Consider the following 25,845-nt stretch of genomic DNA (forward strand, 5'->3'; position numbering starts at 1 on the left):
TATTTGTAGTGTCTCAGTATTTCAGTTAAAAGACAAATGTATGCAGTGCTGACATGACAGTGTGTTGAACTGTCTCTCTGTCTCACACAGATAAACAGACAGCAGCCTTTGGGATCATCCATACTCACACTCGGGTTCACCAACTCCAGATTATCCTCTGGTGCGAGTGTGTGTGGGCGGCCGCCTGTGAGTCAATCATCAGTTGGACTAGCAGGCTGACTACACACACACACGCACAGACACACACACACATACACACACACAGGCTGGTATGACAAAGACAATCTTCAAGCCATCTTGACCCTGGCATCACTGTCATAATCCTGTGATGAATAAACAGAGACAGGGCTGGAGAATATGTGCAGGGAGTGGACAAAAAATAGAAACACCTTAAATTAGCATTCTCTAGAATTGCAGTAGATACTAGTCTACCATTATTGACTAACACTGCAAAATTATGTAATCTGGCAAAGGGAAAGGTCTCAAAACTCATGACGACATCACACCACAATCTAAAGCCACAATAATGGTCAAAAATCTTTTATACCTCTCCTTTATACCGTTTAATTTTAATTTTAAATTCTACTATTCACAGAACATCGCCAAGGTTACACTATTTGTCTTACTGGACAACTTTGACAAATTTATTTTATACTCTCGTCTCTTCAGAAGCTGCCTGCAAGCTATAGAGTTAATTTGAAGGTGCTTCCCATTGTTTTCGGGCCTTCCTCACAATTTATGTTCCTAACAGATCATTTCACCCAACTCACTCTCTCACATGAATTGTTCCTCGCTCCGGGACTAAAGCCTATGGTGATGTTGCATTTAGTGCCTCCTAGAGGATTTGCGGGTGTGCACTTATTGTGAAAAGGGTTCAAAATGTCAATTTTTGATGGGCTGCACTGAGAGTGAGCTGGAAACTTTGGTGAAAGTCTGTGACAGACATATAGAAGGCTTTCAGTGACATTGTAAACTTTGATCATTATACAGTAATATATACTTTTTCAGGTATTTATTACATAATATGTCTCTCAAAGGAAAGGTGACCCTCAAATGATTTGGTTTTATTTTACAGAGATGTCTTACGTAACGATTCATTTTGGTCTTCAGCTGATGTAATTTTCAGCCTCACTAGTGACACGGCTCTGTGGATGGCAATTTCAGTTGGCTGGTCCGCCTGTCTGTCCAACAAAAGTACACTACATTGCCAAAAGTATGTAGACGCCAAAGAAAGCATGTGGACACCCAAGCCTTTCAAATCCATGTGCAATAATCTGCTGCTATAACAGCCTTCATTTTCTGCTGCAAGTCCTGGCTCGCAGTCGGTATGTCAATTCATTTCAAAGGTGTTTCATGGGGTTGAGGTCAGGGCTCTGTGCAGGCCACTCATGTTCTTCCATAACAAAGTGGGAAACCATTTCTTTATAGACTTTACTTTTTGCAAGGAGAAATTGTGTTGAAACAGGAAACAAGCCTTCCCCAGACTGTTGTCACAAAGGTGTTAGCATGAAAGATTTCCCCCTAAAAACAGCCCCAGACTAAAAGTAAACCGTGTATCTAGAGAATATACCAACTACAAGATGGACTGCCTCGAAGGATAAATCATATGACTTAGGTGATACTCTGACTTTTCGTCTTGCGGCACCAACAGGTCAACATGAATGACTGAATCTGCTCCAGATGTTTTTTTGATATGAATGCTAATGCATGCTAAACATCAGCAAGTTTCCAATAATTAATATAACATATATAACAGCTATTCAATGTTGTTAACATGCACATAGTATATCACCTCACCAGCATATATGTAAAATCTTGTGACATGTGAGTTGACCACTGCAGATTTATCAGTTTTGCTGGATTTCTGTAGTATAGAATAGACCAGGGTCCCATTCAGTGCTCTGGTTAATGTTTACTAACTATGGGTGGTTGCATATCCTGCCTAAGGTAGAGGGTCATCTCGTGCATTCCAGCTCACAAACTGGCTTGTTGTGTGTAATTAGGTCAATAGAGCTCTTTACTGGCAAACTCATGAATTATTGATTGGATATAGTCTGCCAATTTGGCAACTTCATTTTCACTGGAGACATTCTGTATAATAAGTGAGCTCACAGTTTTAATGGGCATGTAAACTTATAAAGATTGAAAATAATGTAACTGCGTTGGTGAATATAAATTAGGTACTACAAGCTTCAGAGAGTCGCATGCTGTGCTGTGACTCTCTGTGACACTGTCAAAAACAAGCAACTTCAACCCTTACAAAAAAGCACATGTGAATTTATCACGTGCAAAATACATTTCACATGTTTTTCACATATAGAGTCCATTTCACACATGGAAAAATTCACATATTGGAACATGTGGTTTAGGACATTGAACTTGTGATACATTTACATGATACAGGCAGATTTTCACATATTTCACATGTAAAATGTTAGAAAAATAAATAAATTCACATGTAAAATAAATATGGGTTATCGCACGTAAAATAGCATTTCATATGTGATCAAATTACATACTGTATAAGCATATTTGGTTTTTAGACATTTCATACGTCACACACATTTGATATACTTTATGAAATGTTATTTTGCATGTGAAATTTAACCAAAACCAAATACTGTTAGTTGTGAAAGTTTACACTGAAAACAAGAATTTCATGTGTGATCGAGATCACGAACCAAGTCCCCTGCACACTCTCTCCACTCTGGGTGACAGTTTTGAAAATTAGCTCAAAGTGTCATGCCATGTCTGATAATTGAATACAACAATGTAAAACATCAGTATGAAACCCCAAACTCTTTCTTTCTGCTTTTTGGTGTTCATCTACACTGTAGGTTTCAAAACCTTTAGGGATATGTGTAATTTAATAAGGACAACCCTATCTCCCCTGTACAACCCTATCTCCAACAGTTGCACTTGCTAATATGTTTGGGAGTAAAGGTAATACTATCCAGGTATACTATCCAGTTTATGTTCAGTGCTCCAAAGCAGGAAGTAGTTTGACATCATATCTCAGCGAGAAAGCATAGAGAGCCGTGCTTGTTAGATGCTTGTATGGGTGCACGAAGCATAGGACTTTGATACTAGGAACCAGGTTCATGCTTCACGTCAGTGTTTACTTTTCTCAAGAAGACAATCTTTTCCCTACCCTTAAACAAGCGTTAAATGTCTAAATATAACCACAAAACCCACAAGTGTTGTCAATGTTTAATATGTTCAACATGAACATTTTGTCATTATATTCATAAAAATACCAGGGTGGGAGAACTTGGGCAGAATACAAGAGATTTTGCAGCACAGATGCAAAAAAAAAAATCACACATGAAATTCAAGTTTTCACTTTCACAACGAATTCCCCTAGGTTGGTACAGGTGCATGTGGATTTGGGACATTTCACATGTGAAATATCTGAAAATCTCACGTACATATATTGTGATTTTTTTTTACATTTGAAATGTATTTTGCATGTGATATAAAATATCTGTGATTTCTTTTTGTAAAAGTGATCTTGTGGAGTGGCTGTGTGTCAAAATCTAATTCTAAGACCTTTATTGTGCTCACACGGTCCATTTTACTGAATACATTTGGATTTAATCCAGTAGGCCAGTAGGGGCTAAGAGCAAAGTTTTGCCCTGGGGCAACCAAACTGGTTAATCTGGCCACATGACTTGAGACTTGAGAAAATAATTCTCACATAACTGGAGAATTATTAGAAGGCTCATGACTTGACATTTGATACAGTAAAGAGCAGAGATTCTGAATAAATGTGCACGTAAAGCCTTACGAACATGATCATAAGAGATATAAATAGTGTCTCAAATCAGTTGTGCTTGTGATTATGATGCAAAACATGTGCATTTCTATTTGAAGGCTGATCAGACTTTCAGTAGACTCAAGCACAATTTGACTTAAGGGTTGTTGATAGAAGCAGACTCTGTCCAAATGGCAGCATTTTCCAGTGAACCTTTGGACTAAATGGAAAAAGTCTTTCTCAGACTGTCATGATTTAAGCTCCTTCATCTTTCAACACAGCCGGTCCATGAATAGAAAGAAGCCTGTGAGTCTATTCTGTGGGTTGGCTGGCCTGCAGACTGCGCTATTGTATAACAGATCATTTTGTGAGGTTTACCAAAATGCAGCTCTTTTGCACTTGCTAGTGTGTTCGCAAGTTCATGATGTCTAGACACACATCCTAGTGGGTTGGCTGAATGCCCAGCCAATCAGATTTAAATTGACTCACAGGCCAGAACAAACTGAAAATTTTTTAACAGGAAGTGAGATGTGATACTCCTTAAAAATGGCCAGATGCGTCATATTTGCAGTAATATCTCTGGTTTAAACTGAATTATTGTAGTGAATGTAACCTTGTTTGTATCTAGGAAAAAAAGCTGATTTCTGTGTACTGAATTCATTACAGAGCCCAATTTGTTACTATGGTCAAAGTCCAGTGTCAGTGAGTTTGAAACTACAGTGACCTCAGTTTGAGGAAATGAGGCTGCCAGTCAGTATCAAGTCTCAAATCTCTTCTGAAAACAAACTTAAATATTATTGTATTTTTTTCCTTATTGTCATTTTATTTATTTTAGCTTTTATCCCTGTAATTTGTTTTACCTTATTTTAACCTGATGTATCTTATTTTGCATTTTTTTCTCATTTGCTTTAATTATTGCATCTTGTTAAGCACTGGATTACTTGTTTTCTTTTGAAAACTGCTCTTCAAATAATAATAATTATTATTATTATCATCATCAGCATACCAAAGTCAGCTGACTGCACTGACCCTATGTGTGTGTGTGTGTGTGTGAGGTCTTTTCCTTTTATTTTACTCTTTCTTATGAGGACAAATGAGTTACATATGAAGAATCATTTTAGGTATTTTTTAATTCTTGGAAAGGTAGAGTGATCAGGGGTTGTGACCTTTAACAGAATTAGGATTAAATCCAGCTGTTATAGGGGGACAATTCGTGCTTTGGGTTGTTCTGTTTGGTTAAAACAAACTCAACATTGTTTTATCAGCTTAGAACTTTTATGACTTCTTTGAATTGTTTCAGAAGTCTGCGCAGAAAATGACATCTGTCTCAGAGATCCCAGCAGTAAAATGTTGCTAAATATGCTTATAATATTATTATGGCGGGTTTCATGTTGTATGTTACATGGAACACACAGCAATCACTTGTAGAATAGCAGGTTAGAAGTATTTGCTCATTCAGTGTTTGCCTTGTCAGACTCTAAAAGTCATCCTCCTTCTACTTGACAACTGAGACCAGACCGGACCGAAGATCATCTGTTGTATTATTGATACCACATCTTGTGTTTGGGCGTACATAATCCATTTGGCTCCCTGCATCTTTCTGCCAAGGGTGTAATAAACCGGCTGGGTTGTATTTTAAAAGGAAATATTATGAACAGCGTTTAGTGCAGCAGCTTGACTCGTGAAAAGCTATGTTGTTACTTTGCTTAAATAAACTGGGCCATTAGTATGGGAGTGCAGCTGCAAAAAAATGGCAGAACATGAGAAAATGCAGACTTGGTGAAATATTTTGATTCTTTCTAACAGCAACAAACAGGAGAGGGAAGTAAGGAATAACTAAATTTGTATGCTGGTTACAGCAGCGTGCTGTACCCCTCCTCAGGCTAAAACAAGACCTGGACTACTTTTATGACTTTTCCGAATTTTACGAGAATTCCTCAAAAGCCTGATTTTGAATTGTTTCAGAAGTCTGCTTCAGAAAATGACATCTGTCTCAGAGATCCCAGCAGTAAAACGGAGCTAAATACGATGGCTTTTCATATGGTATATATCTGTGATTGATGCTGACAGTATTTTTTACGCAGCACTATCCCTCCCAAATCTCAAATAATTCTATTTGCATTTCTGTTATTGGAGTATTATAACAGCTGAGAGTTCTAACATGGATTTAGACCTCTCTGGGTTCTGAGTGATCCCAAATGTATAAGTAACATCACTCTGTAGGATTCTGTGCATGTATATTTCTGTGAATAACTTTTTGACAAACAAAAGAAATTTATATTTGTTCACGTATAGCCCATATAACTTACAAAACATGAAATATTTCCTTATGTGGTGTAATGTTTAATGGTCATTTTGGCATTTTGTCACCTTCAAATGAGCAAGGCAAGCCCAGTTTGTGGCAAAACGAAGGGTTACCACTTCTATACTTAACTACATGCCGGTTTTGGGTTTTAATAAGGTCAGAAGAAAGGAAAATATTCAAAGGGAACAAACTGGTTGATTTTGCAGTTAATATTATTTACACACACAGCAGTGGGGTCTGTCTCAAAAAATAGGGAAGTAAAACCGGCGTCAACATGTCCAATTTACCCTAAATATAAACTGCAATTGTGAATAATAGGAGAATGTGCTCACGTGTGGTGTATTACAAGTGTGTGTGTGTGTGTGTCTATGTGTTACGTGTGTTAATATGTAAACGAAGGTCCACTTGTCAGCCCTCTGATGACAGCAGCCAGACCTTGCCCAGGCGGTAACGTTAGTCGTCACTCCGGGATTACGTACCTTTGACCTCCAGCACAGTCAGCAGCGGGGCCCTAAGCTGCTCACTGAGGCGCCAGTGCGAACAAATCCACCACCAGCAGCAACCGGTTTGTCACATGACTGGCGTGCAGCGCTGCCTGTGTGTGTGTGTGTGTGTGTGTGTGTGTGTGTGTGTGTGTGTGTGTGTGTGTGTGTGTGTGTGTGTGTGTGGTTTTTATTTCCGCGTTCACAGAGGGAGAGCTGAACTGGATTCTGCGGCCGCTGTGTGTCTGCCTTACGCGTCGCGAAACTGAGTCTCCGTGCGGGGATCTGTCCGGCGGGGGGGAAACTCACGCATTCGCATCGCTTGGACCCACGCGCTGCAGGACCATGCTCACGCGGGTGAAATCAGCGGTGGCCAATTTTATGGGAGGTATGATGGCCGGTGGCCCCAACGGTGACCATCCCGGCGGCTCGGATCTGCCGCTGAAATTCCCGTACAGCAGACCGGAGTTCCTGGGACTGTCGCTGGACGAGATAGAGTGCTCGGCGGATCACATTGCGAGACCAATCCTCATACTGAAGGAGACCAAGCGGCTGCCGTGGTCCACCGGCTACGCAGAGTGAGTAACCTGTATGCGTCCATCTTTTCTTGCACAGCACACAGCATCCTTTGGAAGTGAGCGCGTCCTTCCTGGACCACTGAGATCACTCGCCAAGGCGTAAACAAAAGCCCCAGCCGCTTATAATGTTATTATGTTGGGTTTCATGTGAGTAGAAAATTAAAAAATAGGCTAAGGTGCAGCAGCTGGCCTTTCCCCATATATTCCATCAGTGGTAGCCTACATTATATAACACAGTTTCCTTTGGGCAGGCCAAGAACATAAGACATGCACATAACTTACCTCTCCACCAAACAGACACGGTCGCTATAATCTAGCCTCTCTTCCTTATAGGAATGCCTTATTATTGTGATGGCGTAGTAGATGGAAAAATGCCATGAAGTGGGCTATAATAAGGTCACTTATCTGTCTAAGCCTACTATTGGTGCAGACAGATAGGAGATCATACTGTAGTGTTGTTCTGTGTTAAGAGATCAACAGTAAATTGCACCCACAAAGCTAGGTTTTATTTTAAATAGCAAGAACATGTTTTATTGGCATTCATATATGAGGCTAGGCAGGAAAGCTCTCACAAATAACAGTCTGTACACAGTCTAATATTAATGGTTTTTTATTTTGCTTTTTGTTATCTCAGTAAAGTTGGTAAAACCTGACTGTATCCTTTTATATGTATGTTATATGGAACACACAGCAATCACTTGTAGAATAGCAGGTTAGAAGTATTTGCTCATTCAGTGTTTGCCTTGTCAGACTCTAAAAGTCATCCTCCTTCTACTTGACAACTGAGACCAGACCGGACCGAAGATCATCTGTTGTATTATTGATACCACATCTTGTGTTTGGGCGTACATAATCCATTTGGCTCCCTGCATCTTTCTGCCAAGGGTGTAATAAACCGGCTGGGTTGTATTTTAAAAGGAAATATTATGAACAGCGTTTAGTGCAGCAGCTTGACTCGTGAAAAGCTATGTTGTTACTTTGCTTAAATAAACTGGGCCATTAGTATGGGAGTGCAGCTGCAAAAAAATGGCAGAACATGAGAAAATGCAGACTTGGTGAAATATTTTGACTCTTTCTAACAGCAACAAACAGGAGAGGGAAGTAAGGAATAACTAAATTTGTATGCTGGTTACAGCAGCGTGCTGTACCCCTCCTCAGGCTAAAACAAGACCTGGACTACACAAACACTGATTTAATAGAGTTTACATTTATCTTTGACAGGACATAACTCTGAAGATATGATCTCATCGTCATCAAACACCCACAATCACTTCTACTCATGCAGACCCACATAAAGTATCCGGGTGGTCTGGTGGTTAGTGAGGCTGTCTCATAACTATAGAGGTCACAGTTCAGTTCTTGAGGCAATCCTAACTACACAGTGTGTGACGCGGCAGTTTAGTGCCCTGAATTCATAAATTCACAAAGAAGAGTGAGTTTGTTCTGTGTTCTTTCCTTGGCATAGTCTTATCTTACTGGGGATTTGCCAACAGCTGGCTGACCAGCAGGCTTTGTTGTTGTGAAATGGAGAAAACTTGAGCCCATATGAGATGATGTGATCCATACAGATCCACTCAGGAGGGTCAACAGGGTCAGATTCCAATGGATCTCTCTGATAAAACGGAAAGCCAGGATAAATCCTTGTAGTGCATCTGAAGACTTGGTGGTTACAGCTGCCTGGGTAGCACTGTGAGGGGCTCTTATACCTGATTCTATGATAAAGTCATTGCTTTTTTATACTTTCTACATACATAGTAGATGTACATGCAGTATTTATGACTGCTAACAGCAATACAAAACAGATACTTTGATTTGCTTCTCTCAAGAAAACATGGTTTGAAGGGAATCTCTGAGTTGGATAAGTGTGTGTATCCTCCCAATTTCAGCAAATACTGCAATCACACTTATTTTAGAACAATAACCGTTTGAGCATTTCAACCATGCTAGCGGCATGGCTCTAGGGGTGGCAATGTTGAACGGCCGGTCCACCACGTTGGTCCAGACTGAAACATCGCAACAGCTTTCTGTTACCATGACATTTTGCACAGAAACTGGTGGTCCCCAAAACATGAAGCCTGCTGACTTTGATAATCCTCTGACTTTCCTTTCAGTTTGTACAATACTTTGATTTGGACTCCGATACGACATCAGAGTCAACATTTAAGTCGTAATTACGACTGTTAAACTCTGATTTTTCTGAAAGCTCAGATATATCCGACTAAATAATACACATGTGACCAAAAACCAAACAAATATGGACTCCTTAAATCGGCCAGAGTCTGTCGTTCCATATGTGGTGTTATATTGTCAATGCACAGTATTTTAATCCTCACACAACCAACTCTGTAATCAACCGTCTTGATGATGTTAATGCTCGCAAGTCGTTAATATGGGAATCTTTCTCTATTGTACCATCCATCCCATATGACATTAAGTACAACCTCACAGAGCTGCAGTAGTGTAGGTGAAGACTCTTAGTCTTGTTTATCTACATATATGTTAGATGTAACATGCAGTATTCATGACCGGCTAACAGCAATACGAAACAGATACTTTGATTTGGTTCTTTTTCTTTGAAGATAATATGGTTTGATGGGAATCTCTGAGATGGTTAAGTGTGTGTATCCTGCCAATTTTGGTGAATATTAATCTCAGATCATTCGCTAGAAAATGTCAAATCAAAGTGTAGGGTCATGCAGGATGAATTGCACGTCCCCGCTCTGTACTGTGTTTTCCCCCTTCATACCGCTGCCTGTCTATGAGTAGGCCTCACTGAGCATTCTGGGGTTATCTTGGGTTATTGTGTTGCTCCCTGTGGAGACGCGAAGAGCAGTTCTGCTTCATGAGGAAGATTCTGATGCACTGTCTCTGAGTGGGTGCACTGACTGTCAGGTCCAGTGAGCATGATCATTTGAATAAGTCACTGTAACACTATCTTATATTAATATTTGCGATACAGTCAGTAATTTGTAATGTTACTAGCTTACATCACCACCTTCAGGTTAGTGCACACATACAACAGTTTGTGCACTTTAAGTAAGTTATTAAAGGCCACCTTTATACAATAATAGCAATTACCATTACTATTCATTTTAGGTGCAGTCAAATAAAAAAGTGATTGATTAATCAAGGAAATAATTGGTAGATAAATAGATTATGACTAATCATTAGTTGCAGACTTTGTTATATGATTAATTAGCCTGGTGTAGATTCAGTCAGATTCTCTCAGCACCATGGTTGTCTTTTCCTAACCTCTCATAATTTCTGCTCCACATCCTTTCTTGACCTTTTTAATGTTTCCATTTCCATTTACCTTGTTTACTCCAAGCTACTTTTTGGAGGGAGAACAGGTATGGGACGAGAGAAGGGACAGTGAAAACCCAACCACCTAATGTGTAGCTTTAGTTTGGATAAAAGTGAGGTTCAACTCATTGTGGTCTTGAGAACAAATCAAGGCTGGCAATCAGCATTAAAATATATAGTACATTTCTGTCCAGTGGTGGAATGATTATGCCAAAGCCAATTCTTTTTCTAAAGTAGCCCGAAGAAGAGGTTCATTAAGAACTGTTAGTGGAACTTCATCAATAGGAGAGGTCCAATTTTTATGATGGTGTAGCAACAACATGGTCCAAATGGGCTTCACCTGAATTCCCCCTCTTCTCCACGTCTTTCCTCTCTTCACCTCCTCCAACTTGCTTGTTGGCATAGGAGAGTAATGGCACTGAGAGGGTAATAAATAAGTTGTGACAAAGCTTTCCCACCCACTCATTAATTCCCTGAATCATTATATTCCCTCAACCAATAACGCATACCCCCGCAACCTCAGCAGCAGTCCGATCAGCGCTTAATCAATATGTGTGTCTGTGGGCTGAACACTAGCACCACCACTGCATTTTGTATGTTTTGTCTGCAGGTCAGCAGACATGCATGTGTGGGAGGGCATGTCAGTGCTTTGGCTTATGACTGAAGTCTATGAGATGGCATACTCAGCATTAATATCTAAGTTAAGGGAAGTGGCAGCTCCAGAGTGTTTCACATTGAAGCAGGTGTTGTTGAATGAACTTAGGGCATGCATGTTCAGCAAATATTTCTAAGATAAAGAAGGGCTAAAACATGTTGTAAACACCACAAATGCTGTAAATAGGTATGCTGTCCTTCTATTTTTACTGTAGGTTTATCCATAATACCGTTTGGTTTTTCTTCAGCTTCCCAGTGCTCAATCGCATGATGCAGCTCATGTTCTTGCGCTGCGTCATGTTGTTTCTGCTACATCAACACGACACATCGCTCTGAGGCAGAAACAACGTAATGCTGTTTCAGTTCAGTGCCAGCTTTCCCTAACATGTAGCTTAACAATGAGTTACCTTTGAACAAGACATGTGATGCGCTGCCACAATCACATCATAGGATCATCTTTGTCATTATTTTAAATGATCTGTTTGTGGAAACTGAGATGTTGCAGCAGAAAGTAGCAAGAGCATACAGCCACAAAAATAAGAAATGAAGAGAAAACTAGAATACATACATACATATAGGAATATAGCAAAGAAATACAGATAAAATGTGCAATAAGAAGTTATTTAAAACATTTAAAATTCCAAATGTAAATATACAATATGTAAAAGCGGCAGTAATATTGGAATATAAAGATAGGCGTGTGAATGTGCAACAAATACAAATACCCAAAATGTGACTTTCTCATGTCAACAGGAGTCATATGCCACGTATACAGAATGATTTAACATACAGTATTTAGTTCAGATGTGTTCACCTGGATATGTGATTACTCCTTATGGAACTTTAAACAGGATTTGAATTAAGTGCTGGATGAATGTAGAAAATCACTTACAGTATAGGCAGTGCAGTGGTTCAATAGCTAACCTGAAAAACTATAATTACCTGTGTGTTTGTAGAAGTCATTGCCTCCAGGTCAGCTTTTTCGCAACTTGGCATCACTTTCGTGTGCTTTTGGTTGTGCAAGAAGTTGGCAACAAAGGATGATCCAGTACAGAGCAGCGATCCAGTTTTCACTATTTAGCTGTATTTAGGGCTGCAACTAATGATGTTTTCCATTACCAATTAATATCTCTATTATTTTTGCAAAATAATAATTCATTGTCCAGTCTATAAAATATTAAAAATAGTGAAAAATGCCCATCACAAAGTCAAAGTTTTTGTTTTGTCTTACCAACCGCATCATTGCATATCAAAATTGTTGTCTATTCATTTTCTGTTGATCAACTAATTCATTATTTGTGTAGTTTTACTTTTGAAGCATTATGGCATTATTGTATTTGCTATATAGCTGACTGGAAAAGTATTTAGTCATTTTGGCAAATGATGCTAATTTATAATATCATAATGTCCGTAAAACGACTTGGTCGAGTCTGATAATATCTTTGGAGCAAAACTTCAGGTCAAGTGATACTCAAAAGAAAAAAAAACCCTAAAAAGAAGCACACTGTAGATTACAGCTCTGACAGGGTAATTAAGGTCACGTCACTGTCTCAAATGTGAAGAAATAAAATAAGGTAACCGAATATGACAGCCCTGCTCTCGGACACAGCTCATGCCTCGGGGTGTGCATGGCTTTTCCTCTCATATCAGAGATGAAAGATTTGAAAGCACAAGTGTGATCTTCCAGGTTCAAATGAATGTCACTCCATGCAGTGCTTTGGTCTGAGACACGCATGATGGTGCATGAAGTTTGTGGCCTCTATTCATCATATGAAGTTAGGGAAAGGAGTTAATGGGACACGCTGTTGGTTTTGCATGTTTTAACCTATTAACTACATGTCACATACACTGTATACTTACATTACTGTTGACCATCTTCCAGACCATACCATCATTTCATAGGCTGATTTTAAAAGCTTGTTGTGAACTGGCAGGAAGTGAAACCAACTGGTGCCTTGAAGGTTGGAGGTCTAAAAACATTTAGTATGTTGTGGAAAATACTCTGCAGTAATGTCCAATAAAACTGGAAAACTTGGTATTTCTCTGAAATAGTTGTGACTAAATAAGCAACAATGATAGTTAACGTTAAAACAAATCTGAATTTGTAATAGTTTAACACTTAAAAACTCACAAATCTGCTTCATCAGGACTGAGTGGATGTGCTTTGAGAAGACTTGGCAGCATTTTCAAGGTAAAATAATCAAACATCCCAACAACTTCAAAATATTTTCTGGGGCTTTCAACCACATCTCATGGTCTTCATCCGTGGATAGAGTTTGCATGGAAAATTCCTACAGGTTCCTTACTTAGGTCACATTATGACAACTGAGCAAGACGAAGACCGGGAGATGCGGTTGAAAGCAACTGAAAAAGCTTGTAAGTGGACCTGTGAAATAACTAGCATGTGTTCATGTAGAACCTTTTCTGTCGTGCCTCCCTTTGGAAGCTGAAAAAAAGTTCACGCAGAAATTCAAAAGTTTTTTGACCAACCTGTAACAATACTGGGGAAACTTCTACAACTTCTATTGTACAAATAAAAAAATGTCACTTTGCTTTCTGAAAATAACTTGAATCTTGAAGCTATATTCGCAGACTATTTTCACAGCAGACATTTTGACTTGTCATAGCAGGAAAGGCACAGGTGGAACTAATAACATTAACGAGGGCTACCTTACTGTAAAGAAATGAATAATGTTATTAATAACACCTGTGTTTGACAGGTGAAAATGTCTGCTGTAAAAAAAGGTCAGTGCCTCCCCCCTTAACTAAACCTAGTTATGTGCAGATGTGACTAGAACGTCAACATTAAAGTGCTGTTTTATGAAGCATAAAATCAGTGCGGTTTATGAACTCAAGAAGTGACAAACATGCTACAAGTTCAATACAAAATATGACATCTGCATTCTTATGAGCTTTTCCTGCATTTATGTTCCCTTCACTATCAGTGCTGAGATTTGTAAAGTGCTGATGTAGGGCTGCAGTTATTTATATTATCAATTAATGTGTTGATTATTTTTTTTAATTAGTTCATTTAGTCTATAAAGTGTCAGAAAATGGTGATAAATGCTCGTCACAATTTCCCAGAATCCAAAGATATATCATGTTTATGTAAATTATAATGATATAAAAGAAAGAAAAACAGCAAGTCCTTGAAGAACTGGAACCAGCAAATATTTAACATTTTTTGTGGATAAATGAATTCAATGATTATTCAACTATTAAAATTGTTGGTAATAATTTTGTTTTGATAGACTAAGCGATGAATTGACTAATGTTTTTAACACTATTCTGATGCAAAGTGAGCAGCTTGCCGTGCTTCATACTTGCTGTAGGTGTAGATTCATTATAATAGTTGGGTAGCTGTGTAGGCAAATGTGTGTTTACTTTAAACCTGATTTATTGACACACTACAAGGAGCGTGCTATTATTAGGTTTTAGGATAGGGAAGTGGTGAATAGCCCATTGTGTAAGACTCCAGTTAAAATCAGTCTTACTGAGTGAAGGTCTGCCCAGTCGATATCTGTCAGTTTTACAACCAATAGGGTTTTCTTAGCTGGGGACCCTTCTCTGCATGTTCATCCCCATGACCCATTAGGATTATTTATATAAGATTCTGCATAGGGAAGTAATCATGGCTGCCTCTTATATCAACATGTGGCCATAAAATGTCTCATTTATTTGATATGATTCTTGCTTGAGACATTTCTTAAAGATTTAGAGACATGCAATCAGTCTCTACGTCTTTAAGCATCATAACAATGTGTTATTATGACAGTCGTCTGTTGACAGCAGAAACAGGCAAGTAAAAAGTGACAGAATACCGCAAACACACACACTTTCCGCAAAAATGTTCCTGCGTGGCCCTTGCTTGTCTAACCTCTTGAGCTCTAATTTCATAAGCTACAATATGCACAGTTTTAATAAGATCCTGTAGACCTAACATCTCCTAAATCGAGAATGCCTGGAGTATTGTTGAGCTGTGTTTTCGGGTCCATGACTACAGCAGCTCGCAGCAGCAGCACGCCATCTGCCAGGTGTTGTACAATGCAGTATTTATGTGCCTTTCTGTCCTCTCCCCTACATGCGTGGGTCTCAAATTGAAATGTGTATTTAAAGTGTGTATCTGCCGATTTTATCTCGCATTGTCTCACTTTGTTTATTGCAAAAAACTGCTGTCATGATGGGAAACTCTTTCAGTCTCACATACTGTAGAAATTGAGTTTGGAAGAGCATTATAGTCCTAAGAACATCATACAGATTAAAGGTCACGGCCTCTGTAAAAATGTTAAAGAAGACATTGAACCACTTAAATTACCTGCGGCTGTGTATCATCTTTCACCAACATTCAAGAAATTTGCTATCTTAGTAGTGATAAATCCAGAGAGGCACAATCACCTTTTGAAAAGTTTAATCCAAGACACTGATTCTGTTTCTGAAAGAAGGGAGTGATTTAAATAATGTGATTGGAGATGACTGATGTCTTGAAAATTACCCATATATATATATATATATATATATATATATATATATATTTGTATGTATATTGTATTTGATTCATACTTGTACTTACCTGTATATATCTATATTTGTATCACATATAGTACACACATCATGCCTGCTTGTTGCACTACTAGATTGTCTTTCACACAAATATCTGCACAATTCATTAGATAGTTACATATAATTACAATTACATAGTTTACGGTTTTGTAATGTATACAGTATAATGCATATGGCTTTTTAATTATTATTTTATAATATATTTTTAATGTCATATCTCTAATTTCTTGAATATGTTATTTTATTTTTACTTAATTTGAATATTTTTTATTATCTCTGTATCTCTTATCTTAGATGTCCTATTAAACAGAGGTATGGCTTAAATCCCCTTGTTTGTGTCCTATTGTCCCCTCTCTGTCCAGGGTGATCAATGCAGGAAAGAGCACATTAAATGAGGACCAGGCATGCTGTGAGGTGCTGGTGGTCAAAAGGAGAACAGCAGGAAGCTCCACGCCCAATCGGACCCCCATGGCCCGCAGGAGGTCTTCCTTGCCCAATGGAGAGGGTTTGGGCCTCCGGGAGTGCCTGGTCAGTCACACTAATGGGTCTGGTTCCATTACGAAATTTCCACCTAATCCAACTTGAATGACGTTCTACAGACACATTTTATGACCACACAAAATACAAACTGCAGTGAGATCTATTGCCTCCCTTGTCTGTTTATTATCCTTAGAAATAATCACATACTGACAGGATGGATAAATGTGTGTGTGCTGCTCACATCATAATTTCTGGGTATTGAAGTAAAAAAAGAATATCTGCTGTTTGCTGAAGTGAAGTGGAAATTCTTATTACAACCATTCAATGCACAAGTTAAAAAAAATAAGGTATTTTAACAATTTGTGTTATTCTTTAATTTCTTGTATTTTTTTAGAGTAAAAATTTAAATAAGAATGGTAAAGAACAAATAAGAGCTGAATTTGATACTACACAGTTCAAGAATTTAAATTCAAATGCTTTTGTGGGGTGAGCCATCGTTTTGATAAAATGTTAATACTGGTCACAGACTGGAAGCTTCTACGTTTTAGCATTTATTCACTGATGAAATCCAGGTAATGACCAGAGTGGATGTAGTCCTTGAATGTCCCTGGGGCCTGCTGTTGGGTCCCACTGTCCCCTCATCCTGTCCCATCAGCAGTTTATTGGGGCGTATAGCACAGCGTCATTTACACACCACAGTGGCCTTTAACAGCTCTTGACAGCCACTAACACGGGCGGGCAAATGCGAGTACATTTGCTCACAGAAGCACACAGACAGGCTTTAAAGTTATCCGTGTGTCCTTCCGCAAGTACAGTATGCCGTGTACAAAAGAAAAGTGTATATCATTATGAACTATAAACTCACTGCTGTTTGCTTTTGTAGGCCAGTGCACTACATTCACATGGTATATTGACACACTTAAGTCAGTCAATGACAATGTTGGCTCTGTCCCTTTTTTGTTACTAACATTGATGTCTATCCCCTGTGTTTCGCTTTGTCTCTCTGATTTGACATGCACTCTGTGATTTCTGTTTCCTTATTGCTCTTTTATCTCTAACCATTCACATAAAGCAATTTGTGATTTCATTTCCAAAGGCAATATGTATCTATATAAAGTAATACTGCTGCTAAAAATTTCCTCTCAGCCCGCCAGTACTTTACTCAGGCCCACCCAGAGCCTACAGCAAACTCACGCAAGTATCTCATGACTCACTACTGCAGTGATACTAGACCAATAAGAGTAGTGTAGAGTCTTTCTAGTGCTCTTTGTTTGCTTCATAGGCTCATGTTGTAGAATCTGCCTGCACTATATTTAGAAAATCAGAGCTTTAGTGTTTGCAGAAATATGTGCAAGCAATGATCAACACTCAGTGACCAGAAAAATGCAGTATAAACGTGCATGTATTCCTTCCTCTGCAGGGCAACTGCAGTCAGCCCTCTCTTTTTCACTTTACACAGTAAAGTGCAATAGCAACTTACTATACTATACTTTTTATTATATGTGACTTAATTACAAAGAATGGAGTTAAATTGGTATCTAACAGACTTGGAAAAAGCATGGCCATTGGTTCCAGAAGGGCAGAAGATCATAGAGTTGCTGCACTTTTTGAAGGCGGCAAACTCAAAGGTGTGCAGTGAATGAACCGGATCACAAGACATTGTCTAAACATTATGTGTGAGGTGGCACTTTGAAGATGAACACAGAAAACAGTATTCAGTTTTGGAACATCATGGCGGGTCTATTAAAACCTGCAGATTGAAGCACTGATCCCAGGGCATACATTAACATCATAGCAGACCAGGAAGGGTGCTTTTACATCAGAAGGTTTCATTGAATTGGTCACTGCAGTCCCCCTGAAAGCGTTCCCACTGAACACCTACAGTATGGGCTGAATTTAAATGCAATAGAGTAGAATGGAGCTTTCACCCATTAACACCTGGACCGTACAGCTTCCTGTTTGAGTCTCTGTGGCAGCTGTACTCGGTCCAACGTGATGGTGAACAAGGGTTTCTATTCTTCTGGTCACTGAGACAATGTACATCAGTGGTTCCCAACCTTTTTGGCTTGTGACCCTTTACACAACATCTACTCGTGACACGCGCCACAGGTTGCATTACTATATGTCATTTGCCCCCCCCCCCCCCTTCATTGTAATAGTTTTTAGAAAAGAAGTACAACTATCCAGCATTTCACAATAAAAAAGCAAAGATTAGAGAAAAGTCATTAATTTGTATAGCAGAAATATGTTTTTTTCCTTACTTACCCCCCCCCCCAGGTTGGGAACCACAGCATTACATCATATGGCTGCAAGGAGAAAGGAAGCTTTGAATTACCCCACATTCACACTTTTATAATGTTGGATGATGAGTCATTACATTTCATTCATTTTGATAATAATATATACTTAATGTTGTAATTGTAAATACTACTAATACATAAAAACTCACTATCATAAACCCCAACTGGATGCAGCTGTTGCCCAAGCATCCATATAGAGATGATTAATGAAATATTTGATTGGCTGTTATCGACCTCCGATTGACTGTAATATGATTTAGTGTCTTTAACAGTTTAATAGGGAACCATGTAAACACAGATTGTTTTTCCTGCGGACTGCTGGTGACTACAAAAAGTTAAGCCATGGCTACTATTCTCAGCTGACAAACGTATTGATCGTTCACACACTGGATGAGTTTGCTCCATAGAAAATAAATAGATTTTCAGTCACTAGTTGGTTGATCAGTGTGAATGTAAGGTCTGACAAAACTCCTCAGCTTACATGCTACAAATTTTGACACAATTGATTAATGTGTCTGTGTTTGACTCTTCTCTGTATCCAGGACAGCTCTGAAGACCTAACCTTGCATTATTGGGCGTTGTTTGATGGCCATGCTGGCTCCGGGGCGGCTGTAGTGGCGTCCCGCCTTTTGCATCACCACATCGCCCTGCACCTTCAGGAGGTGATGGAGATCCTCTGCACTCCGAACCTGCTGCCCCCCACATGCCTTGGGGAGGAGCCTATCAATCACCACCTCACCCCGACATCCCAACGCGCCCTCACTAGGGCCGCCTCGCTCCGCGGCGCTGCGGGGGCTCCCGGCTCACCCAGCACCCCACCCGCGCGCTTCTTTACTGAGAAGAAAGTTTCCCACGAGAGCCTGGTGATCGGAGCCATTGAGAATGCTTTCAAAGACATGGTAAGAGGCACGTGCTTGGTATGAAGTAGAAATCTGAAAGTTGTTATGATTGATAGAATGTGCTGAGCTTTTTGCAGATAAGATCTTAGATCAACTCTCCAATGTGCAATGAAAATATTATACACACCATTCAAATTACAGAACTTAAAAAACATGTTCACATGCTGCTTCTTATCCCTTGCTGCACAAAGAAAAGGGACAAAAGCACCCTCAGCGAATCTTAAAAATACTGTCCCTGATTCTGTTTTTCTACTCAGTTGTGCCCCCAAATCTGGGACTATCTTCTCAGCTCAACTTTGATGTTTTGAAACTCAACATAGTTCACAGTTTCATAAAAACTGAGCACTTATATATTAAAATTAGGCATTGTATCCCTGTACAGTATGTTATCAGTTTATGATGTCTAATACATTATTTTGTGGATTGTTGTCTTACTGTATAGACCCTCCTTCAGTGTTCCTTGTGTAGTGCTACTTCAGGTAGTGATTTCCTGTAATTCCCAGAACAACATTGCCCTACATCCCCCAGTCAAATCGCCCAGAGTTGTAGCTTCCATCCCTGGTTTTATGTGTATTTGGAGAAAAAGGCTGGTCATGCCCTCTTTCTCAAAAAGAAAATAAATGCTTTTCCAGCTGCATTGCTTGGAAGCATGAAGTTGCTGGGAAAATAAAGAAAGACACAAAAATGTTTTTGCTGCCAGAAGTAAGTATTTTCTGTTAGCCCTGCTAAATGCAAGCCTACAATCCAAATAACTGTTAATATTAAGTGTTCTTCTTTGCATGAATGTGCTATTTACTTTACACATAACAGAACTTGGTAAAAGCTGCACAATGATATAGACTCTCGTACCAAATTGTATCCAGAATTTCCAAAATACTATTCATTTACACAACAGGCTGCCACTTTTATCAGTATCTGTGCACATATGGAGGAATCGGTATGGTTACTTACCATTCATTAAACTCTAATTACTTACTAAGTCAATTGATATTGATTCACTGTAATTAGACGGTAAAGTGAAATGCACATAGTCCGCCCAGTTTCCTGCTGTTGTTTTACAAGGATAAGCATACACACTTGAATAATTTCCCTGTTGAAGTTGACCTGTGGATACAGTATATAGAGTATACTGCATAGCACAAACGCCCTTGTTTTATTACATATCTCAACCCTGAAACCCCTGTAAAATTACACTACAAACAAAGTCTTTCAAGTATTAAAAACTCATCCCTTGTAGGCCTGAAAGGTAGCTGCAAAAAGCTTTCTGTTCCTTTCTTAATTAAGAGCTGTGGATTTGGTCAGTTTGAATTATGTCAGTTACAATTTATTCCAATCCTCCAGAGGAAAAAATACATCAAAACACCCATCCACAAACCACAATGACCCACCTCTCTGCTGCCAATCCGTGTGCACAGTATGTTGCCAACAGTTAGTATTTCACCAAACACGATGACTGTCTGACTGTTTATACAGCTATTAAGAAACCCCAATAACAACACAGAAACATACACAAACACTAATAAGGCAAGTACCTTTACCAAATTCATATTGTATCAGCAAACAGCCTCAGAGCCAGGAGAAGTAATGTACTTTCCCCTTCTAGCTGCTGCAGGTCACACACACTAGCCATCTGGCCGTGATGTAAGTGGATGCTGGAGACTCGTGCACGGGCCAAGAGATCAAGATCAGAGCCAATCAAAACAGTGCGGGCTTGCCTGACAGGCTTTGAAGGGGAAGAAGTCAACGGTCACTGGCCTCACTTTCAAAGTTTCTTCTTGTTCTGAAATCAAAGCAGTTTTACTCTTACTGAATCATAGTTTGCCATGTAGATAGTATAATGCCTGGCAGTAAAATTTAAACAAACAAAATACTTTAATTAAAAACAAGACCAGAGTAAAACACTTAGACAGAAATATACTGTTCCACCTTTGTTGCACCTCCAACTCAACTAAACACAGTATTAATAATAGTTAAAGCTGCAACGCACAATAATCATTTTCATTTTCGATTGATCCACCGACTATTTTCTTGTCAGCAATTACCAAAAATTGCCCATCACAGAGTTCACAGAGGCCATGGTAAAGTGATGTACTGTTTTGTCTGACTAACAGTCCAAAACCCACATACTATATTCAGTTTACTATCATGGAAGACTTGAGGTAGTCATGGATGATAACCAGAAAATATTCACATTTGAGAAACTGGAAACAGAGAATTTTGGTCAAAAATTAAACATTGAAGCAAAGTGGCAAATACAGAGGTCCCCATGGAATGAAAGAAAAAAGTACATGAAAAAATATGAATAATCAAATGAATAAAATCTATTTACATTGCTGTTTTTGTGATTGACAACAGACCGAATATAATCTATGTTGTCCTGCTGCTGTAAACCCCAGCCACCTGGCCTTAGAAACAGGTTATAACAGACATTATGAATTATCTTCCAGTAATGCTCGACCTAGATCTGCACAGCACAAATTCTTTGCTAAAAGCTTACATTTGTGTTGTGGGTGAGATCACTCGGGGAGGTTAAATTAGATCTCGATAGAGGGCAGTGCAGATCAATCTCATCAAAAAATACAATTTCTCAGCGCATCCTGGTGTTTCCACCTCTTAACCACTAGATGGTAGTGTGCAATTAACTATTTTTACCAAACTACATGGCCAGAAACAGGCCAACGGTGCATTGAGACACTTATGGCTCGGTGTATGTAGGTGTGATTAATAATTGTGTAAGGAGAATTTAATGAATTGAAAGGCCTATTGTGAATTTTTGGTTAATGATAAGGTGATCTTGTTTCACAGAGCCATGAGGATTGTGTTTTGAATTACTTATGATAACAATTGAACTACAGTTGGACAGTGTTGTTATGTCACAATAAAATGTGTTAAAATAGCATGGCAGTAATCCGCAGAACTCCAGTTTTGGAGCAGGATTCAGATCATAGGATGTTAAAGTTCTGATCCACTTCTACCCTGTAAAGTCAGTACATATTCTGACTTCACAATGCAATAGTTTCTCCCGCTTTTGCTGCCTCTGTTCTTCTCTCTTCATCTTTTCCATGTCAGAAACATATCTGCCCACGACTCCTAGCAATCAGCAAACATCTATGTCTCACTCTGCTTCCCGTCTCTCCTCTCACATGCCTCTCTAGCTCTTTATCCAGCTCTGAATCTGCACTTTTTACCCCTCTCTCTTTCTTAAAGTGGAATTGCACTGAAATCCACCATTTCAAACACTGCAGTTGATGTCACAGCGTACCTCAAACCCTACAGCTACAAAACTGTCTCTTAACTGTCACTAATTGTTTTTCAAGGTGGTTACAGCATTTCTGTCTTCACTTGTGGGCTCTAATTACAGTGCCTACTTTCTTCCACAGCTGTCATTCATTTAAATTTCGGTGATCATTTTTGTAAAATTAGATGCAATCTGGTTCAAATGGTACACGTTTCCGCTTGGAACAAAAAAACTGTCACTTCTACTTTTGCTGAATAACTACCCAAAAGTAGATTTTGGCAGAATCTCACCCCTGAAAGCCCCCTGTCTTATTTTTTTAATGAAGCTCATTCTTTAAGAAAATGGGAAGTGTCAGAGAATCTTGGGAAGGTTTGGTATCACTCTAAATCTTTGTCTCAGAGTTCACAGAGCCGCTGTATCTTATCAGCGGCATCCGCCTTTAATTCTCCTCTCACACGACTCACTGCATTCCTGTGCAAGCGGCCGGTTTGTGTGGAGCAGCTGATGAAACCCAATAAACACTCACGGATGTGTACATATGAAAAGCGACATGTAGCTCAGAGACAAAGGCTTATAAGCCAAACTGCTGGTTGGCCCGGGACAGAAATAAGAGGGGATGAGATCACCAGCCTCGCATGATCCTCTTCAGGATAAGGCATTTAATCGTAGCCCATGTACCTGGTGTGTGGTCAGGTTGAGCTGTACTTGTGCAGATTGTCACTTGACATCTTCAGAATAATCAGAATCAGCAACATACAAGGAATTTGCCTTTGGTATTTTTTTATTAATCTCATCATAATCTGCCAAACAGCATCTCCAAAGCTCACTGATTAAAACGTTATATCTCCTTTTCTTTAATCTGTAGAAATGTAAAAACATTGCGTTGTATTTATAGAATGTTTTAACAATTTTATACTAAATTTAGCATGTGCATTTGTGTGTGTGTTTTTTGTTGTTGTTGCGTGGTATGAATTGTCAAGAGTAGTTTAACCATCCATCCATTTTCTATATTTATTCATATTTTCTATCCCCTTCTTCGGTGAGAAGCGGCGTACAACCAGGACAGGTTGCCAGTCTGTCTCAGGGCAGTAGTTAATAGTAGTTTAATCATTATTGCATTAATATTGACCGTCACAATGGCAAAGTGTGTGACTGTGTGAATGTGTGTGTTGGCAGCATGTGTGAAAAAGTTTTGTGCATACAAATAGAATTTGCATAATTAATCTTTAATGGGTCAAACACATCACTTTGTGGTCCTTGAGGAAGTAGTTAAAAGGTTTAATTTGTTTCTGTTCAAATAAAACTTTTAGTGCACTGAGATGACAGTTAGTGTAGTTTGGTGGGGTGAGATGTATGGATGTGTACTGCACAATACTTTTTGTGTATGTCTGTGGTGTTCCTTGGTGTGTCCCCGACTTCATCGAGTGGATTACAGTGGAATATATTTAATTCTGCTCCTATTGTCCTCTCACTTGTTGCTAGAATGGCATATTCGATTTTTCTTTTTTTACTTACTGGATGATAGCTTTATTTACAGTCAGTTATTTTTGTTGATGTGGTCATATGATGTGATGTGGGACTGAGGTGAAATCTGGCGATTCCTGATTTGTCGGTCCTACCTCGTGGCATTTTTCTCCTTTTAAAGAAACAAAGAGTTGAATATGAAAAAGTGCAGAAATCGTTTTTGCATTAGAATGGTAATTTGGTAGAATGGGATGTGCATGTTTGGGCATTGCATGTCTCTCTCTATCTGCCTGCTGGTGATTTAGCTCAGTTGACAGAAGTGGAGAGGAGAAAGGTGTAGATGTTTATGCAGACATTTCCATTATTAAAGACTTTGCTTGCAGCAAGAGGTATTGGATACAGCGAGGATAAATATGTGTGGCTCACTATGGATTCATAATTCATTCAGGGTGAAGGACACATTTGTTCACCCACCCTAACACACAAACACACACACATCCATCCTCTATACTCCTTCATGCCCTCTCACTCTTGAGAAATGTGTACTGTGTGTGTGTGTGTGTGTGTGTGTGTTTGTTCTGTAACTGGAAAGTACGATGGAGTGCAGGCATACAGAAACACACACACATGCATCCAAACACACACGCTAATTGTGTTTCACACAAATGATTCCTTTTTATGCACATACATGCAGAACTGTGAGACACACACACTTGCGCTCTGATTCACACACATCCATCTTTGCTTCTAGACACAAACATGCACATATTTATGCACATAATGCACGCATACGCTACAGTCCACTGCTGTCTCCTGTCAGAGAAACACACAGAGACACATTCGCAGAGTTGGAATCAGATGGAGGTTGTCAGCAGCGGAGCAGAAGGCGATATGCTTTAGTTGGGGTAACATCCCTCATGGGAAAACATGTCAGGGATGGCCTCGCTGCAAATGTGCAACATTTTTCATCCCACTCAATCTGTTGATAGTGACGGAGGGATGCAAAGGAGGCGCCAGAGAGGTCATTCATTTTCCCGGGATAACTTCCTGCTACTGTTTTGCGATCAAAGGCCCCTCGGGAGCTGTTAACCGCAGACCAACAATAGCCATGGAGAGCATAAAAGGGTTAAACCAAGTGTGAGCAGCTTGGTTCAAATTTATGTTAGCATTTTGATTAATTCACTGACAGGTTAATTATTCATCTAATTAATGAACTGATAGCAAGGGTTTTTTCAAATCATTTTCTTGGTTTAATTAGCAACAAATTAATCTGGGCTAATTAACTGGTGTAATAACCAGCGGCCCCTCCAAACTTTCTCTCCTATCCTTTTGGTTTCCATTCCGTTTTATTGCTCCTTGACTTATGGCGCTGTTGATAAATGAATTCATTATGGTGCTATAATTAATAATAGCATCATGGCGGGTTTTAAGTATCAGGGCAATATTTTTACTCAGTATCAGGTTCTTGATTAAATGCTATGGGCCACTGTGTGATAGGAAAAAGTTTGGCTGTGATGATTATAAACATCATTATGTGCAGAGGATGGATTTGGATTATGTACTCTCCTCACATGATTCATGTGTATGTGTGTGTGTGTGTGTGTGTTTGTATTTAGGATGTGCAGATAGAAAAGGAGAAGGCAGTCTACAACATCTCAGGTGGCTGCACTGCTCTGGTGGTCGTCTATTTGCTTGGGAAGCTCTACGTTGGGAACGCTGGGGACAGCAGGTGAGACACACAGACTCATACACACACAATGAGTGTGACCTTGCAATGAAACACGCATAGTTTAGAGGCGTCTGCTGCTCACCTTCTCGTGCCCTGCAG

The 25,845-nt window shown here is 39.3% G+C and overlaps 1 protein-coding gene across 1 annotated transcript in view; it reads left to right on the plus strand.

The window, feature by feature from the left end:
- The first annotated feature begins 6,546 nt into the window (after positions 1–6,546).
- ppm1h (protein phosphatase, Mg2+/Mn2+ dependent, 1H) overlaps positions 6,547–25,845 on the plus strand; it is a 35,896-nt gene continuing 16,597 nt past the window's right edge. Inside the window, exons 1-4 of the mRNA XM_044193656.1 lie at positions 6,547–7,119; positions 15,999–16,164; positions 18,959–19,315; positions 25,634–25,746. Coding sequence (XP_044049591.1) covers positions 6,887–7,119; positions 15,999–16,164; positions 18,959–19,315; positions 25,634–25,746 — 869 coding nt within the window. The 5' untranslated portion in view covers positions 6,547–6,886. The remainder of the gene's footprint in view (positions 7,120–15,998; positions 16,165–18,958; positions 19,316–25,633; positions 25,747–25,845) is intronic.

This window comes from Siniperca chuatsi, linkage group LG4 (genome assembly GCF_020085105.1).
Source record: "Siniperca chuatsi isolate FFG_IHB_CAS linkage group LG4, ASM2008510v1, whole genome shotgun sequence".
NCBI classification, from domain to species: Eukaryota; Metazoa; Chordata; class Actinopteri; order Centrarchiformes; family Sinipercidae; genus Siniperca; species Siniperca chuatsi.